Source organism: Rattus rattus, chromosome 6 (genome assembly GCF_011064425.1).
Source record: "Rattus rattus isolate New Zealand chromosome 6, Rrattus_CSIRO_v1, whole genome shotgun sequence".
Lineage (NCBI taxonomy): Eukaryota > Metazoa > Chordata > Mammalia > Rodentia > Muridae > Rattus > Rattus rattus.
In genome coordinates this window covers 111,076,164-111,096,514 of record NC_046159.1, presented here as the reverse complement: position 1 = coordinate 111,096,514, position 20,351 = coordinate 111,076,164, and the positions used below count along the sequence as shown (strand labels likewise).

Genomic DNA, 20,351 nt, shown 5'->3' with positions numbered 1-20,351 from the left:
CATTTAATACTGAGCCTCTTCTTCTGCATTCTGTAAACACGTACACACACACACACACACACACACACACACACACACACACACACACACATACACACGAGCGTGGGAATGTGTGTGCACTGGGATGCATATGTGTGTGCAAACACGAGCATGTGCACACACACTCATGTACAAGCACACCATCTTACATACAACTTCCCACAAAGGACCCTTAATCTTTCACCCGTTTGGGTTCACTCGTGGGTTCAGCTGAAATGAGACAGTTCCGACCATTGCTGACATCAGTCCTGTTGCTAAAGTGAGGGACTTGTTTAACTGTGCGGTGCAGGTTGTTATCCCATAGCCTTGTCTACTTTCCTGGGCAGCTCTACCCAGCCGACCTCCGTGCCAAAAGCAGCGAATCCCGGCGGGCGGGCGGAGCGTGGGCGGGGGGTGGGGGGGCTGCGCTGTACTACTGGTTCAATCACAACCAGGGCTACAACTTTCTCTGCTGATGGAGTTTTTCCTGTCCAGAACAGTAGCCACAGCCGCATGTGGTGTTTGAATGTGGCTGGATCAGGTGGCAGCTGATTGTTTGTTTTGATGTGAATGGCTCTGGATAGATGAGTGGGTGCTCTTAGCTCCTGACTAGCCAGCTTTGGAGGATTTGATAATGGGACTAGTTGAATGACAAGCTCACAATTGGTGCCTATCCTAGGTGGAAAACACAACCACGCTCCCCACCCCCACTGCTCTTCCGGCCCCCGTTACCCGCCCCTCCCCCACTCAGAAGAGGAAGGACATGTTGGGAATTGGCAGCACGGGCCTGTAATTCTTGAGAGGTTGAAGCAGGAGGATATTGAATTCAAGGCCTAGCTGCGATTACCTAGGAGGAGAGGGAAGGAGAGAAAAGGGAGAGAGAAAGAATTCAGAAATCCAAGCCTGTCTTCCTTTCCAAATATCCCCTCCCTCCCCACCCCGTAACTTTTTTTCCCTACTTCATTACCCTTCCTCCTCACATCCCAACATACTCAGGAGAGGAGAGAAGCTTTTTTTTTTTTTAATCAGATAGACTTGAGAAGATCTGGGACTCAAGTGTGTCCCTGGAGTGTGTATAAACATGAAGGCAGAATAAATACCAAAATGTTATTTCCACTCCGCTGCTATGGCAAAAAAAATATGCAATTAGATAATTGTTTGTACGCTTATACCAAAGAACTATATATAGCACTGCCCTGCCAGGCATAGTGGCACACACCTTTCATCCCAGCTTGTAGGAGGCAGAAGCCAGGCAGATCACTGTGAGTTTGAGGCCAACCTGGTCTACACAATGAGTTCTAGTACAGCCAGAGCAACATAGTGAGACTCTGTCTCAACAAAACAGAGCAAACAAACAAATAAAGGAACTATAGTAAACGTCCTTAGGGGTGTCCATGATACTGTAGTTAGCTGTGTAAATAAGGCTCTTATTTGTTTGATTTTTACAAACCCGTGGAGGACTTAAAAGTGAAGTGTTATGATGTAATATGATGTGTGTGCATGTATGACCCCAAACCCTAAATATATAATATACATAATAATATATTATATATACCTACATACTTGGGATTGATAGGTTCATTACTATATAGATAATTATAACTAGATATAGTGCATGTATATATAAACTAGGAGCTAGAAGATAGATTGGATAGATAGATAGATAGATAGATAGATAGATAGAGACAGACAGACAGACAGACAGACAGACAGAGGCATACTGGTGTTCATGAGAAAAGAATGATAAATAGCAAGAACCATTGTTAACTTCTAGAAAAAGTTTTTATTACTGCCAAGTAGAGGCCTCTTATGGCCAGTGTAAGTAATGGGTTGATGGCGCTTGTCCTGGGCCTCCAATCAGATGATGCACAGGATGGGTGGTAAGGCAGGGCCAGGCAAATTCCATGTATGAGGAAGAAGCCACAGGAAGGAGGGAGTGGCATTCTGTAGGGGAAAATAATAATGGCATCAGATGGTACCCATCTCAGGGCCTCTTACCTCGGTCCAAGTCTTACCACAGTGCAGGGCCAGCCAGATTTGGGCTGGAGTGGCACCGAGACTAATGGCAGAGCCAGTGGCAGGAAGAGTGAAGCTGGCAATGGGAGTAACACCATGCAGGGCTCAGGGGAGCTTGGATTTTCCCCCCATTAATTTATTCACTATGGGTGTGTGTGCGTGTGTGTGTGTGTGTGTGTGTTCAAATGCATTCCTGTACGTGCACAAGCAGTGGAGCTTGCCCCCCCCACACACATTAATTTATCCACTATTCGTGTGTTCAAATGCATTATTGCACAAACATGTGCCACAGCCCACAGGTGGAGCTCAGAGGACAACTTGTTGGAATTGATTCTCTCCTTCCACCATGTGAGCTTCTGGGTCAAACTCAGCTCATCGGGCTCAGTAAGGAGGGCTTTTACTTGCTGAGCCATCTCAGGCACCTGAGCCGGGCTTATTGATCCTGGAGACATCTCAAAGTCACTGAGGGGGAGAGCTGACACAATTGTGTAAGGGTATTCATACACACTCACATCTCAACACCACTCCCTTTACCTCTGCAGGTGTCAGATCTACTATAGACTCCCCAGCTTTAGAAGCCATCCAAGGAAGGAAGGAAGCTATTTCGAGAGATTCCTTTGGTATCCCCAACTGGAGAATCATGCCCTCCACAGAAAAGGAGCCAGCTCTCCCATCCCATACCCTGTAGGATTGAGACCTGTTCTTAATTCTTACCCCAGTAGGGTTGGAGACAGGCTTGGGATGTGGTGTCACTGGAACATCTGTCTGGTACTGCCCCCCAGCACAGCTGACAGAAGGAAGGATTCAATTGTTCCAGCACAGGCAGGGCTGCTGAGGGTACACTGCCAGGGGACTGCTAGAGAAAGCAAGAGGAGACCCTCAACTTCTAGCGAGCCTCCCTATTCCGAAAGCCTGGGTAACAGGACTGAATGACCCCTAAGACCACCTGCCTCACCCCCAGGCTGTGTCCTACACTCCAGAGGGTGCCATTCACAAAGGCGTCCAGGGGATAGCACATTATAGAAATTCACTGTGAAGGCCTTGGCTGTCCATGGATTTTACCCATGCCTTCACCAGAAATAGGAGAGGCCATGAGATATCAGTCTTCCCAGTTCGTAAACTCCCCTCTCCTCTCAAGTACCTGTGCAGAGATGATCCCTGGAGAATCTTTTGGTACCATCAGGTCCTGAGAAGCACCTATAAGGTGAAGGTGAATCCACTCAGAGGAAGAAATAGGCATGGGGACCTGGGGTGTGGTAAAAGATAGAGGTTCCAAGAAAGGTTGCAACTTCTTGCAGAGTTTGGAAGGGCAAATTTCACAAACTTAGACCATCTTCTTCCCAAAACAGGGCCTTAGGAAACTAGAAATACTGATGTCCAAGGGATGATCCTGCAGACGAGTAGCCCTTTAGAATAAGGTCTGTGTGTGCCTAGGATCTAGCACAGAGCCAGAATCATGAGGAATGCTATGTAAATATGGATGGATGGATGGATGGATGGATGGATGGATGGATGGATGGATGGATAGTCAGGTGAATGGATGGATAGTTGGGTGGGTGGGTGGATGGATGGATGGATGGATGGATGGATGGATAGTCAGGTGAATGGATGGATAGTTGGGTGGGTGGGTGGATGGATGGATGGATGGATGGATGGATGGATGGATGGATGGATGGTTTGGATGGATGGATGAATGGATGGGTGGAATGGATGGGATGGATGGTGGGATGGATGGATGGGTGGATGGATGGATGGGGTGGGGTGGATGGATGGATGGATGGATGGATGGGTGGATGGATGGTTGGGTGGGTGGATGGATGGATGGATGGGGGATGGATGGGTGGGTGGGTGGATGGATGGATGGATGGGGGATGGATGGGTGGGTGGGATGGATGGATGGATGGATGGGGGATGGATGGATGGGTGGATGGATGGATGGATGGATGGGGGATGGGTGGATGGTTGGGATGGATGGATGGATGGATGGATGGATGGATGGATGGATGGATGGATGGATGGATGGATGGATGGATGGGTGGATGGATAGGGTGGCTGGATGGATGGGTGGATGGATGGGTAGGTGGGTAGATGGATGGATGATGGGTGGGGGATGGATGGATGGATGGATGGATGGATGGGTGGATGGATGGATGGATGGATGGGGGATGGATGGGTGGGTGGGCGGATGGATGGATGGATGGATAGGGGGATGGATAAGTGTATAAGCACAGAAATCACCTGGCATCTGTGTTTCCCATTTCAACTTCTCTTGTCTGCGCCATTTGGCTCTTCTGTTGGAAAACCAGACCTGAGAGAGAACAGGGACTGTTACTGACTGTGTTTTCAGTCCCCTGGCACCAGTTGCTCTTACCGTGTGTCCCTTGCTTGGACTCAGAAAGTAGAGTCCCCCTCCATCCTGACACCCTCACCCACTGCTCAGCCCTTTCTTTGCTCTCTGTCTTTTTCCTCACCTAAAAGGCTCGGGTGGGGAAAAGAAGAGAGAGAAATTGGCAGGAAAGCAGGGAGGATTTCGTCTCTCTTGTTATTTTTTTTTCAAACAAGTTTTTCCACCCTCTTGTTGCCATCTCTGCCTCCACAGACCTCAAGCCCTGATCAGTACATTCTTCTCCTTTACTGTTTCCTCACGCTGTGTCCCAGCGCTCACTCACCCTCACTGTGTCTTCAGGCAGAGAGGTGGCAGCAGCCAGCTTTCCACGGACAACTGAATCTGGATACTGCCCACGCTGGAACTCTGTAGGGACAGAGGCTCCCACAGTGAGGGTGAGGGAAGGAGGAAGGCTCCTTCCCACTCCCTACTTCTTAAAACCCTAAATAGCCCTTCTTCCCAAGGCCAAACCACCCACAGCCTGTACCCTTCAGCCTTTGCCCGTAAGTCTCAATGCCTAGCTGCTATAACAGAAGCTTCTTCCCCACTGTTTTCCCAAGCCCAGCACCTTTCTCCAGTGCCTCAGCTTGGCCCGGGGAGAAGATAGTTCGATTCCTGTGGCTGGTCCCCGGGTGGGGACCTCGGGGAGCCTCACAGTTACTGTGGGGACTAGGAAGAGCTGGAGCCAAAACAGCTGCAAAGGAGGACAATGTCTTATTGCCTTTGTGATGTTGACTTTCTGGTTGGTTAGACAGGGTCTCTTGCAGGGTAACAACAGGGGCACAGAAGCAGAGCAGAGCTAGTGGGGTATGAAGTTCCTTGGCAGTTGCTATTCAATGCACTCAGTAGCATGGCACTACGTAGGGAAAATAAAGTTGCTCCAGGTTTGAAGAACCTCATACAACATAGAGGAAGTCCTGAGAAGCTAAACAGGAAGCAGAGGAAGGATATAAAAGGCCCAGCTCTTAGCAGAGACTGCGAATCCAGGAGTTAGGGGATATAGGTTCTGTCCAAGACGTGCCACCAATTGGCTGGTGACTGAGCAAGTAGTTTCATTTTCCTGAATTTCCATATCCTACCAAGAGAGAATAATGGCATGTGCTAGACCCTTTTAGGATCGTTGAGAGGGTGATTCACAAAACAATAAGAACTCCTGATTGGCAGAAAGAAGAGCTATAAAATGCTAAGAAAGTTGGCTCCGATTATCTCTGGCAACAACTCGAAGACCCACCTGGAGATCTAAGTTGTGTCCAGTGTAACCTCTGGTCTTCCTGTAGTGCCCGAAGGACTCGATTGATAGAGGATACCTGGGGATGTTGGGGTACACATTGGGAAGGTGGTATGTAGACCTAAGGTTGCATCCTATAGAGATCTTTTCCCTCTACTCACCATTCCCAAGAGTAGCAGCTCAACGCTCTCCCCGACCCCATACTTCCTCCTCAGCTCCCTGACCACCACATTTCCAGCTTCCCTTAACTCCAGCCTGAGATACCCAAATTGCCAAGGAAAGGGGGATCTTCCCCCCAGACAGTCCACCTGCAAACCCCAGAGTAAGAGGAGGGCACTTACACTGGGAGCCTTGTCCTGGGTACAAAGCCCTTCAGCACAAAGCTGGCGTTGGATCTCCCAGGCAAAAAGAGCTGGATACTCATCCTTTAGCTGGGCAATTCGAGCCACCACAGCAGGTGTGGCCAGACGTGGTTTGCTTCCCCCAATACCCTTGGGTTCCAAGACTCCTGTGCGGTAGTAGCGTCCTAGGATCTTGCTCACACAGCCATTAGATACCTGAGTGAGGTGAGAAGTAAGAACAGGACACAGACGACATGAAGGGCAGAAGGAAGTTGAGCCGTCCTGGGACAGAAGGAGGCTACAAGGCAAAGTGAGCTTTACTGAACTAAGCCAGGGAGTTAAGAGGTTTATCTCAGGGCTGGAGAGTTGGCTCAGAGGTTAAGAGCACTGACTGCTCTACCAGAGGTCCTGAGTTCAATTCCCAGCAACCACATGGTGGCTCACAACCATCTGTAATGAGATCTGATGCCCTCTTCTGGCCATGCAGAAAGCTGCATGATGTATACATAATAAATAAATAAATATTTTTTATAAAAAAAATAAAAACAAAAAACAAAAAAAACAAAGAGGTTCATCTCATCTTTGGGCACCTAAAACTCCCCTTCCCCACCTCCATGAGGGTCTTCTAGGAGGAAACCCTGGGTGCCCAACCCCAAGTTGCTGCCTTAAGACAGGTCCTTGATGCCTGATTCTTGTCTCCCTCACTGGGTCATGGGTTTGGCATTACCTTAAGGCTCCGTGAGATGTCACAGGGTCGCATCCCTCTTATCGCTAGCTGCACAATCTGCTGCCGGGTGTCCAGTGGAAGGGGCCGGCCATTCACAAAGAGTCCCCCCAGCTGATTCACACTGCTGAGACCTGGGTATGAGAGGTAAGCTTCAGCATGCTGCCTCTGACCCACACACCTTTGTAGAAGGCCTCTCTGGTCTTGCAGCTTGGCCCATACACCATACATTATGTCCTTTTTTTGAGACTGTGTCCAACCTTTTCCCAGGGTCCCCAAAACAAACTACTTTTTGGGGGGCTGGTTATCTCCTAATCCAAAGGTAGCAGAGTAAAGCATTGAGGGAGAAACTGGAGAAAAATTAGCTTAGAGCTCTGGCAAAGGACAAATGACATTGTGTTGGTGGGAGCCAAGACCCAAGGGCAGTATTCTATCTCTGACCCTTCTATGCTCTTCCAACTTCTCCCAGACCTCTTACCGTCCTGCTGCATGCTTCACACTGGTATTCCTCACAGAAGGACAGGAAGCCAACTGGCAAGCTGCAAAGGGGTGCTCCTCCTAGAAGTTTTTCTTTGGGGCTGGTTCTGTAACAATAGAGGGTTATGTGTGGCCTCTTGAAATGGTCATAGGATAGAATGTCTGTGACAGAGGGTCCGTAGGCTGGCTAACACTAAAACACTAACATACTCTTAAGTTCTTATGTACTGACATCACAGGGTAAGTTGAGGACTGAATCTTTTTTCATATCCTGATAAGGGAGAGTAGAAACTAATTTCCCACATATCTGTTAAAGAGGGGATAAAGAGCAGAAGACACCATCCTTCTCAGTACTCAGGATTTTTCTTCCCCACGTGGACAACTTGACATCTGGCCCATCATAAAAGCCTTCTCCGTGCTCGGTTGACCTGCTCGAGCAAGAGACTCTGGTTCTCTAGTTCAGGTTTCACAATTGGACAGTCCTGGGTTCAGGTCTCCCAAGTACCAGTCAAGCACTTTCTTCAAAGCACTTCAAAGAGATCCAGACCCTTGTTTTCTGGGTTCTCCAGGAAGCTCTTGGGGGAGGGTTTGGGGTTCAGCTCTACCTCAGGTCCCAGGCATTGGTCCCACATGTTGGAAAGAGGCACATAAAACCTGAGGAGATGACTTCTCCTAGGAGACACACCTCCTAGCAGCTTCTAAAGTCACTGGCGCTGGATTCTTTTGAGCATTGAAGAAGTCTAGATACCATGGTGAAATTCATTCTTTCAACGGCATTGCATATTTGACTGACATACCCTGACAGCATTTTGGAAGGAAGGGTTGCTGTCTGCCTATGGGAGCAGAAGCCATCTTGAGCACAACAGAGTCTGTGCAGCAACAGCCACAGTCATGTCTCTTCCGCTTTCCTCAGCAACTAAGAGGAGTTGATGCTGCCCCCCTTTCATGCCTGGAGTCTTGGCAGAGCTGAGGTAGCTCCAGGGAGCAGCTTTGCCCATGGAACTTTCCTAAAATAACCATGCTGTCTTGGCTCAGTTAACAGCAACTACTTACTGAATAGGGCATTAAACACAAGAGCACTTGTTGTTTGTTCGGAAAGAAGTGAGAAAGAAAGAAAAGGACAGAGGCAAGCTAAGCGTGTGGAGCGTGTAGAGTTAAGTTATGCCCAGAGAGGGAACAGGGTTAGAACATCAGCCAAACCTGAATCCTTGATAGAACTCTACCCTTTTCAATGGAGATTACAATGAACTAGAAAGAGGAACGAATCAGGAGTGAAACACCAAGAATCCAGAGCCCACGGAATCTAGTGCTTAAAGTATCCTTTGTCTGTTTGTGTAGAGACATGCCCATTTAATCCCTAGCGTCTCAGAAACTCAGTAAGAAAGCTGAAATCTTTATTCTAAGAAGAAAAATGACGGCGTAGATAGATTTAGGTTAACCTAAACCACGAACCACCCTCTCAGAGAATAAAACTCAAGGTTCAGAAGCCAGCTTCTGACTAGAGGTAAACATTACTGGCTCCTAAGCATGAGATTCTGTTTCTCATATTCCCATTCCTGCTTTGTACTCGAGCAGTGACCATTTAAGAAATAGAGAGGAGAAAGGTTGCACTGGGAATGCAAAGGGTAGGGGATGGGGGCTTAAACTATCAGCTTAGCCCTGAATCCTTCATAAGAGTTTATCTTCCCAAGTAACCAAGGGTTATTGTGGAACACAGGTTCAATATCCAAATCTAAAACAACAAACAAGAAACCTCCAAAGCATACCCTAACACACAAACAGAAAACCCTGTTCCCAATAGCCTCCCACATGGTATCAGTATTTGTGATAAGTTGTCAGAAAAAAATACCTAACACTCAACAGATGAGAAAGAAGGTTAAGGAGTTGAAAGGGCAGGAAAGTGCATAGCTGTAAAGACAGAGGAGGGAGAAAGTTGAGTTTGGCCACACAAAGACATGGAGATGGAATGGGAGACAGAGCAGACAATGAGCCTGCTGGTGAGCTACCTGGGTGGAGGAAAAGAGGTGGGAATTCCAGGAAAAGGTCTCAGGGTCCTGTGCAGGCTCCAGGGCTTGCTGGTGGTCTGGTCTTGTAACAGTCTCCACTCTGCTTCTGCTTCTGTCCTGCCAGGGGGTCCAGAGCTTCACAGAGCCTGTTCACAGGAGCAGAGGGCAGCCTTCTGGGAGTAGCCAGTGATGTCACAGGCCACGAGCAGAGGAGGAGGAGGAGGGAAGTGTGCATGGGGCTGGCTGACACTGGCCCTGAGGCAGGGCAACCCACAGCCAGTGACCCACTGTGTCCTTCTGCGAGGCTTCAGAGTCCACCTTGTGTCCATCTACCCTGAAGCGTTCTCAGACAGGCTCTCTCAATCCAGAATGTACTCAAACATGGGCCAGAATTCTCAGAAAGAGTGAGGAACATGGAAGAGGAAGAATTTCAGACTACGTACCCAAAGTTTCCCATGCATCAAAACACAAAAGAATATTCCAAAAGTACTGATACAGTTTCCCAGCCATAATGCATATGTCTGAGCTTTTAAGTCAACCCCCAAGTTCACGTGTGTGTTATTACAAAAGATTAATGATATATAACCCGATTGAGTACTGGCTGAATTGGCTTCTAGAACCTCAGGAGGAGAGCGGATGGAGAAGAGTGCGTCACATAAATCAGTTGTCTCCAGAGAGGATCCCCACCGAGTCTTCTGTTGATTCCTTGACTGAAATGACACAAAGGGCGAATCCTTGCCTGGAAATAGGGCCATTCTGAACTTCAGGACACCAACAGTGGGAGGAGTGGGTGGGAATTCGTGTCTGAGGATGACTAGAAATGCATGCTTCTAAGGACACATAGACAATCTAGACTTTTCTCTTTCATCTCTGACTATTTTCAGACTCCATTTTACTGGGGATTTGGTATGTTTAGATTAAATAAAAGATGATGCTACTGTTTCCACAAAAGACACCACAGATTGTCTGGGTCATTGCAAGGGTGAGAAAACCAGTGGCTGAGTAGGGTGGGGTACTGGAAATGAGCACAGACCTCAGTGTTTGGAAACCTTGTTGCTATTGCAGTGGTGGGTAAATAGATCCTTGTAAGGGTGTGAAGGAGTAGATATGCGACGCCTTGTGCGTCCATTTTATATTTCAGAATCTGTAATTCAGTCACAGAAGTGAGGTTCAAGTAGGCAACCCTGATTTATTGAGGGCGTTAAGAATAGACCTAGTAGTCAGAGAAGAGAACAGTAGCTCTCATTGGTAAATGTTTTGGGTTTGGTAATAGAGACGTGGGTACTGAACATGAACCTGGATCTTGGAGTTGGAAACTTGTCTTCCAAAGCCAAATGTATCACAAAAATGGGTCTTCAGTCTTACCCTGACACATATTCCACTCCCCTTCCCATCTGCTCCAGCATCTTCAAGCTGAGCCTGAGCGCTGGCGCAGAGGGAAGACTGCAACAGATAGTTTCAGCACCATGGGCAGGACAGCACGGGGCCCTAGTGCAAGGAGAGCCCTTCCACCAGGGGCAGCTGGGGGCTGCTTAGCTGTGTCTGGTGAAAGAAGGTCCCGAAGGAGAGGGTAACCCCGCTCTCGGTAGCCTTTTCCTGCCTTATTCCTTTCTCTGGATCTGTCCTTGCATCTTGAAGCTCAAGGCTCATACCCTGAGCGTCTTTTCTTATAGACAGCTGCCTGAGGGTGTAGGTAGGGGTGTCAAGGGGGGAGAAAAGACAAACCCTGGCAGATGGTGGTGGCAGCGATTTCCCCCATAAACTACCCTCTCGCTTAGTCTTTACAACAGGCTCTTGGGTCTGAACAAACAGAAGCTTTCGACCCAGAGGTGATAGGGAGAGGGAAAAAGGGGAAAGGGCCCTGGCGGGGGGCCTAGCAAGCCCAAAGGCTCAGTCGCTCAGCCCTCTGCCCAACGCGCCAGACTGTTTGAGGAGCAAATATCTGCCTTCACTGTCTGACTCTCCCAACTGCCCCCACCGGGTTTGGGGCTAATTGTCCCTCATTAGCTGGGCCCAGCCCCCAGGCTGCTGCCAGCCCCCGCCATCTGCTCACAATTATACATTAACTCAGAGGTCTTGTCGCACGCCAGCCAGGCTGTGCGCCCCTCTCCTGGGCCAGCCAAGGCCATTCCACCTCCTTCCTCACCTGGATGTAGAACCTGGATCGATGGCTCCTGCCTTTGGGGAGCCCCTGGTCTAGGGGCCTGTGACTGCAATAAAAGTTCTATCCTTAGTAGTGGTGGCTGAAGTTCCTCCCTGCTTTCCTCGTGATGCCAAAAGGCGAGCTAACCCGTGCGTAAAGCTGGAGAGGGCTGGGCGCGGCAGGCGCAGCGGCCCGCTGACTTTGTCTGGCAACTCCCTGGGAGCTCTTGGCATCTTTTGGAGGAGGTGATGCCAGTTTCAGGCTGTTTCGCCTCTCCCTTTGTGTAGGCTATAGAGTCGTGGTCCTCATCTTCCCTTTCTAGAAAGAGTCTCATCTCCTGCCAGCCCTTAACTTTTCAGAGCGCACGCGCCACAAATCCAAACTCACTCTCCTACATCTGGCACCTCCCACTTTAAAATAAAAGCGGTTCTTTTGCTACAAAAGTATAGGGATTCTTCGAATTTCCTGGATCTTTCTGAACGAGGGAGTCGCGCTAAAGTGGCATTCTCCACCTCACAAAATTTCGTGCAGTCATTCTATTCCCCTAGGCATGATTTCCTTCCAGTATCAGAGCTCAGTCCGCTGACAAACCCTTGCGCTGTTCAGTTTAGATTGTACACGGCCAGGGTCCCTCCCTCTGCTCGCCCCAGAAAGGTAGTGAAAAGCGCACCCTTCATCCCGTTTTGGAGTAGAAGCGCAGGGGGGGGGGGAATCTTTCCTCTGTTCTTTTTCTCAAAGAGCTCCTAGTCTCTGAGCTCCTGCCTGACCCAAGTTTATTACAGGACTAGGGCGGGTCGGGTAGGGTGGTGAGTCTGCACTTCCCCAAGACATCGGGAAGTTCAGAGAGACTAGAGCTACCAGCATAAGGAAAGACCACGAAGCTCACTGGGTGTGAAAGAAGGATCTAGAGCTACCAGGTCAAACACGGGGCCTGCAATCACAGTAGAATCAAAAGGTGACATTGTGCCAGCCACCAGCCCTGCAAAGTGGGAAGGGGCTGGGTAGGCACTGGGATTCCCTGGGAATCGCTAACGCTGCGCTCGCCCCATTCTGCCTCACTTTGTCTGGGACTGAGGCCCTACAGACACAGTAAGTTTGACAGAGAATTGGCATACACTCCACATCCACTTCCCCGGCCAGCGTGTTGCAGTAATGTGGTGCATGCGTTATAGTTAATAGACAATTTTGACGCTATCGCTTACTGAAGGCCATACTCAATTGGGATTTCCTCACTTCTTCAGGAGCCCATCACATTTGTCATCCCTTCTCCTTCAGTTCCCCTTGGAAACTTTTCAGTTCTTTCTGTTTTTAATAATTGGAATGGTTTTAAAGAATCATGTATTTTATACATCAGAAACAGCTTCTAATTTATTTTTCTACTATGTAAAAGCATAAAAACCACACATACTTATGAAGGGGTATCCTGTGATGTCTGATACATGTATCCATTGCATAATTTTAAAATCAGCTTAAACACATCTCCTTAAACACTTAACATTTCTTCATGGTGAAGATATTTGAAATCCTCTCTTCTAGCTCTTAAAAAATATGCATTACTTTATACACAGAACTGTCCAATAGTGGCACTCCAGATCTGGTCCTAGGTCACTGTAACTAAGTCCCTTGATTAACCTCTTGCCAGTTGTTCCTTTCCTGGTATCTTTCTAATATGCTGTTTCTTGTTTTGTTTGTTTTGTTTTTTGTTTTAGTTTTAGTTTTTGCCTTTAAGACAAAGTCTTACGTAGCCCAAGCTGGCCACAAACTGAAGTATAGCCCCAAGTAATGTTGAGCCTCTAGTGCTCCTGCCTCCACCTCCCCCGTGTGAGACTACAGGCATTCACACATGGCTATCTCAGCCATGTCAGATGGCTGGACTAGGCTGGTGGGTTCAGGAGTTGAAGGTCAAAGAGGTACAGGGATGCTGCTATGGTATCGAATTAGTGGTGCCTAGGCTGACATGGTTTGTAGCTGTTGAGGTTGACCCTGATCATCTAGCTGAAGGGATGTGTGTAAGTTCTGTCTCCCTCTTACGTCTCCTACATTCCACACAGTACTTTTCTGAAGGAAGCTGTTGGGGTGTGAGTCGTATTTAACGATAGGAAGTTATGTTTGTTTGCCTAAGAACACGATAGTCCACATAGTCAAGTTGGACTTCTCCTGTGAAAATTTGTGTCTTCTCTTATTTATGTGCTCAATAATTTATTTGCTGAATAGAATTTGTAGTGTCAGTACGGATTTATAAGAAAACTTACTTTATTCTTTAGGGCATAATTAAATCTATTACTCAGTTTTGCTGCTCAATTTGCTCCAGGGCTGTGCATCATGCCCGTGTTCCCTTCAGCATGCCCTCACTGGCCAAACCCACATAGAGTTTGTGTGGTTTCTGTTCAGGGGAGTTTGTGGCAGTGTTCCATGGCTCTCTGACACTGAAACATGCTCCAAGCTTTTTTCCTCTGTTTCCCACTTCTAGAACCAGTAGTTTCTCCAAGGAGCTCTGGTCCTTTTATTAGGCAATGGTATGAGATACCAAAACCTGGGCACCAGTGTTTTAGCTGCTACTGGGGTGTCATTGCTTCTAATGCATATATGTTTCTATATGTAAGCATCTGAATCTACAGTAAAACATAGTGTTGCTAACTGTGATTCATAATGACAGGAAATATTTTAATTTTACCCATGTTCACCTGTAAAATCTAATCATCTATGTACAAATCTTTCCAATTCAAGTATACATTGTTATAGTAACAGAATGGTTAACACAAACCAGCCTTGGGCAACATTTTATTCACTAGAATTGGGCAACATTTTATCAACTAGAGTACAGTGCTTATTTACCGGTTAGTTATTTCAGTGCTTGAGTTTGTTTCTAGGGACCCACTTATGCTAGATAAACTCTCCATCACTGTTCTACATCTCCATCCAGCCTCTGTACGAATACTCTCACCTTTAATTTTTAGACCCTGCCACGCCCAAAGTTACCTAAAGCCACACCTTTACTACTATCCCCTCTGTGGGTTGCTTCATAGATGTACAGTGGGGCTGGTTTGCTTTGACACACTCTGCATTTCTTGTTAAAAGCTTCTGGTTGTTAAATTTATGTGACTGTTTTGAAATTGCACATGTTAGGGCTTACTGTTTATGCTGTAACACTCTGTAGATGCCAGATTGAGCAGTATTGTATATCCACATATCATCATAGAATACTAGACTCACTACCTAAGGATTACTGTCATACCAAGTTCAACCTTTCTTCTTTCCTTAAACCCCTGGTAAACACTAAACTTTTTCATCATAATTATAGATTTGCTTTTCCCAGAATAGCATATGATGGAATCACAGGTTATGTCACCTTTTCATTTGCATATATGTATTTAAAATTCCTCTGTGTCTATCCATGTCCTGATTACTCTCTTTATTTCTTAATACTATGATATTGTATGGATGAACCACAGTTTACCTGTTCACCAGTAAGGGACAGTGTATAGTTTTAGCAATTGTAAATTGGGCTATGGTAAGCATTTATGTGTAGGTTTTGGTATGAACACAAATTTTCAACACAGAAGGAGACGGTTCTCAGTTTTGGAAAAACACTGCCAAAGTGTGTTCTCCTGTTTCCACACCATTTAATGCCCTCAGCAAGAGCAGAAGACGGCTCTGTTGCTTTGTATCCTTGCCAATAATCGCTGTCATGGTCTGTATTGTCTGTTTGTTTTTAGACAGGGGCTCTCTATTTTGTAGCTCTGGCTGTCCTGGAATTCCCTTTGTAGACCTGACTGGACTTGAACTCACAGAGATCCATCTGTATCTTTCACCCCAGTGTTGGGATTAAAGGCATGCACTACTGAGCCCGGCTTTTGTGTTGTGTTACTTCTTTTTTTCTTTTGTCGTGTTGTTTTGGCTGTTGGTCTGTCTCAGTATGTAACCTGGGTAGCCTGGAACCCAGATATCTAGGCCTGACTTTGCCTCCTGGAAGCTGGAATTAAATATGTACGCCACCAACAACTAGCTCTTTTTGCTCTTTCGAGAGAGGTTCTGAGGAAGTCCAGGTTTGCTTGAAATTTACTAAGTAGCCAGATGATGACCTTGAGCTCCTAATTCTCTTGCTTCCACCTCCCAAGTGTCGGGACTGCAGGCTCAACCACCACTGCCTGTTAAGAGGTTTTATAGTTTTGCATTTAACATTTAGGTTCATGGTCAATTTTGAGTTGACATTTGTGAACTGTGTAGCTTCTGCCTATGTTGATTTTTAAATATATTCTAACGGTTCCAATTTGTTGAAAGGTCTCTCTTCTCCATTGAACTGCCTTTGCTCCTCGATCGAGAGTATTTAACTGGGGCTGGAGAGATGGCTCAGCAGTTAAGAGCACTTGCTCTTGCAGAAGACCTGGGTCTAATTCCTAGCATCCCCATGGCAACTCATAACCATCCATAACTCCAGCTGCATGGGATCCAATGCCCTATTCTGACTTCTGTGGGTACCATCAGACAGATGATACACAGACATACATGAGAGTAAAATACTCATACTCATAATAAAATTTAAAAATCTAAAAAAAGTCAAAAACGAATATTGGACAATGCCGGTATGGATTTATCTCTGTGTTATTGATTCTGCGTGATTGATCTATGCCTCTGTCCGCTCACTAATGCCACGCTCTCTTTGTTAAGCTTTAAAGTAAGTGTTAAGTTGAGGATGTGAGTTAGCCAGCTTTATACTTCTCCGTCAATATTGTGTTGAATAATCTATGTGGTTTTAACTTTTTATAAATTAAGTGTGTGTGTGTGTGTGTGTGTGTGTGTGTGTGTGTGTGTGTGGTGTGTAGTGTGTGGTATGTAGTGTATGGTAGTGGTCGTGTGCCCACACTATGGCACATATGCTGGAGTAAGAGGACAACGTACTGGAGTTGCTTTTCTCCTTCCACTGTGTGGGTCCTAGGGATCAAATTCAGGTCATCAGACTCGATGCTTTTACTATCTTGCCGCACCTAACTATAAACTTTAATCAGTATGTCAATCTCCGTAAAATAGTTCACTGCAGTTTTGATTAAGATTTTATTGACTCGATAGAGCAAGTTGGGGGAAATGGACGGTTTAACACTACTGGGTTTTCCAATCCATTAATATTGATTACCTATTCAGTTATTCAGATTTTTTTTTGACCGATTAACCAGTGCTTAGTTTTTCCTCTCATAGATCCAGTACCTATGTTTTTAGACTTATATCTTCATATTTTACTTTTTTTTGGGTCTTTATTTTGGCAGGTAGAATTTTTTTATTTCAAATTCTCATAATCTACTATTGGCATAAAGGAAAGCAATTCACCTTTGAGTATTAGCCTTGTATCCAGAGACCTTGCTATACTCATTTATTAATTCCAAGAAGTATAGACAGCCATACTGGGGCCAATATCGTGTAACTCTGGGAAGTGATTGTCTAATGCTTTGAAATTTTACACATGGAAGTCATGCCTCTCATGAACAAGGTCAGCTTTTTCTCCTCTTTCCAAGCTATATCTTTGTAGTCTCTTCTCGTCTCACTAAGTAAGACTTTTGACATGATGAGGGTTGAAATACTGAGATAGAACCTCAGTGGCTGGTCCTCGGCCTTGGGATTTCTTTCCAGTATGAAGTGTCCAAGCAGTAGGGCTGCTTTGCTTCTCAATCTTCTGAACCCTCTCCCTGCTCTGCTGTATATTCCTGTGCCAGCCTTTACCCTCTCAGATGGAGGCAGGAGAGCCAGTCTCCTTCTCACTACACTCTGGTCAGAGCCTTTCTCTTTTACATCTTAAATTTACCACTAGCATGCACGTGTATACGTGTGTGAGCACATATGTGCATGCATGGGGGGGCACATTTTACGTTTTGAAGCAGCTTCAGGTTCTTAGCAGAGTTGAGATGAGGGCCCAGGGATTCTTTTCACATTTGCACCTCCATATACACCTCCTTCTCCATTATCAATATCTCCCACTAGAATGGTATATTTATTACAGCTGATCAGCCTGTAGACATATTGGAGATTTTGAACCATTGAGGAAATCCACCTCTTTAGTTTTCCGAGGTTGGTGGTTGTTTTGTTGTCGTTGTCTTTTTCATGGATGGGTATTGGATTTTATTAAATGCTTTTCCTATTTCGATTGATATAATGATATTTCTTCACTAGGTTGCTGAATGCATGAATGGACTTTTAAATATTTAGCCAGTATTGCCTAGTTGGATCATGTCCCACGTGGCCGTGGTGGACAGGCCTCTTATCACCAATGGATTCAACATGCTCACATAATGGTGAAGATTTCAATGTATTTGTTCACATGCATGTCTCATTTTCCCTTCCCTCCAATATTTTCTCTCAGCATTAGGGGAGTACTGACTTCATTTGTACAGGTTAGAAAGTGCTCACTCGGACAGCCAGGCTTGAGGAAGGGCAGGACTTATCAAGCAGATGCAACTCTAGGTGATACACACGAAGTCCGCATCCCATATCTGTTCCTTGAACAATGCTCACTTCCTGATCCAGCAAATCTCAGTGTTTAGCTCAGATCTGCTGTGTCACCCCCATGGTCATGGATCCTCTAATGGCTACTTCAGCAGATAATTCTAAAGTCCATGACAGGCTGGGAAAGAGCAGTGAATAAAAAAAAAATTCTTGACTTCTACCTTGTATTTTTTCCCTTCAGGATTCTCTCAACAACTTTCTATCAAGCTGAACATAGTGGTGCACACCTTTAATCCCAGCACTTAGGAGGCAGAGACAGGAGGATCTCTGTGAGCTCAAGGCCTGTATGGTCTATGACATGAGGTCCAGATCACACAGTGAGACCCTCTCTCAAAATAACATTTTAAAAAAGACAATATGGCTGCCTCATTAAGACTGTGGTGTTACATAGGCTAACGAACACATGTAAGAACATTCTGGGTGCTTGCTGTTGTTATTTTTATTATACATCAATAGTTTAATATTGTGTATTGGCTGAGTTTAGTAGTTACAATCTCTTCTTAGAGATTCCCAGGCCAACCCCCTCCCCCCTCATCCTAACTCTGTAGTCCTGTAATTTCTAGCTCTCTGCTTCTGCAGATGAGCCTTGTGACCTCTGGATTTACTCCCCTATCTTATGAAATCCCTTTGCTGACCTAGAGTTACCTTGCCTAGTGGAGAGTTGGGTAACTTTCTGCTTCGGAAATGACAAAAAGTTGCATTTTAAGGCATGCCCACCCCTGTGTGTGTGTGTGTGTGTGTGTGTGTGTGACAGGTATGTGGTATAAGTGCAGACACAGACATGCCACAACATGAGCGTGGAGGTCAGAGGACAAGTTTGGGTATCAGTCCCAGCCTTCCTCGGGTCTCGGTTTGCACTGTGCATGTAGGTTAACTGGCCTGAGAGCTTTGCAGCCATTTTCCTGCCTTTGCCTCCCACAATGCTGCATAGTGCTGGGGTTGCAGGTACACCCTGCCCTGCAGGTTTATGTGGGCTCAGAGGATCTACACTCAGACTTTCAAGCTTTCGTGGTGAGGGTTAACTGTCTCCTCAGCCCCACACTTGCGTTTATGTAAAGGAGGGAGATGACGAACAAAATTTATTGATGATCCAACGGTTTTTGTCTGCATGTTCTCTAAAGACTGCGGACTTTTGGCTTAGGTTACAGTGAGAGTGGATGCTGTTAATTCTCTTTAGTCATCCCTGAAAATAAGTTAATAGTCTGCTGTCTGGAGCACTGTAGCATGGATAGCCTTCCACTGCCTAGCCAGACCCAGTGGAAATGAGACAGAAAACTCCCTCCCTCCTGATAAGGATCCTACCTCTGTTCCAGACATCCAGGGCTCTTCATCTTCACTGTGTCCACAAAGAGCCCCAAAACAACACCTGCTCAGCCTGACAGAGGCTCTGCCCTACCTAGAGAGCGAGCTATGTAAAGACGGGTAATTATAAATAAAGTCTTATTACTATCTTTGGCTTGGCACCATTAAGCACAATAATCAGATTTGAATGACCCATTGCCATGGGTTTCATTATCAGCCCAGATGGCATCCCTGAACCCTAATCCTCAGCTCGCCTCCTCTTCAGCCGTCCTCACATGTTCTTCATCCTTCATCAAATCAGATCTTTGCTCTCCACTCTCCTCGATGGAAGTCAACGTTTTAAGCTCCGGCTAAATTTGACATCACTCCACATTTCTCTTCTTCACCCCCTGCAAGACACCTAAGACCTAGAGTTGGATGGGAGCTGCTTTCTAATCTCTGGGTTTTGTTTCCTTTCTTCTCCCTAGCATTTAGACTTCTCCTGACCACCCTTTCTTCCTGTTAACAAACCACTTTCTTTCCAGCATCCCAGCCCTTTGCGTTCTTTCTCTTGGTTTTATATGTGTGCTTTAATTTCTCACAGTTGAGTGTGTAGTTGGAAATGTTGTGGCTGAACAGTATTTGGAGACAAAGCTGCCTGACCTCAGCCTCCTGGCTCAGTTAGTTGTCTGGGAGCCCGGCAGCTACAGGCGCTGCATTGGGTCAGCTCCTGGGCGCCCCCTGCAGTCTTCCTACGTTTGTGGTGACTCTGAGAGGGTAGCATCTGCAGCCTCATTCCCTTCCTTTGCACCCCGTCCCCACCCCCACCCCTGACAGCAACAGTAATGTCAAGAAAGGCAGATGACACCCAAATGGAGGTGACAAAGGAGTCACACGAGAGACATAACAGCAAACAGAGCTCTGAGACATCTGTTTTCCCCAAAGACTCCATTATCCCTTGCCACCAGTCTGACTTTCTCTAGGGAAGGAGTTGAAGAGACACTATGGACTCTAACAGTTTAGCCTCCTTTGCCTTACAAGCCTTGTGAGAGGAAGCTGAGCCTGAGAATAGATTTATCTCTTGAGAAAACAGGAATGTATCTCATAACAAGCACTGAAAAGATGAATTAAATTATCTAGTTATAATTGCCCCAAGAAGCTAATCTGAGTAACCCAGAGAGAGTGTGTGTGTGTGTGTAATTATGTTGGATGAGTAGTAAAGAATGTGGATTCTACTCT

The 20,351-nt window shown here is 46.3% G+C and overlaps 1 protein-coding gene across 1 annotated transcript; it reads right to left on the bottom strand.

Moving 5' to 3' along the window:
• Positions 1–1,815: 1,815 nt before the first annotated feature.
• On the bottom strand, positions 1,816–9,343 carry Pax4 (paired box 4). Its single transcript, XM_032905244.1, has 11 exons — positions 9,197–9,343; positions 7,192–7,297; positions 6,717–6,847; positions 5,990–6,205; positions 5,652–5,727; positions 4,989–5,114; positions 4,704–4,786; positions 4,273–4,342; positions 3,176–3,231; positions 2,749–2,890; positions 1,816–1,962 (listed from the first exon to the last, which is right to left on the bottom strand). Exons 2-11 carry the CDS (start codon positions 7,202–7,204, stop codon positions 1,826–1,828), a joined length of 1,050 nt encoding a protein of 349 aa, XP_032761135.1. The 5' UTR covers positions 7,205–7,297; positions 9,197–9,343; the 3' UTR covers positions 1,816–1,825.
• Between the last annotated feature and the right edge of the window lie 11,008 nt (positions 9,344–20,351).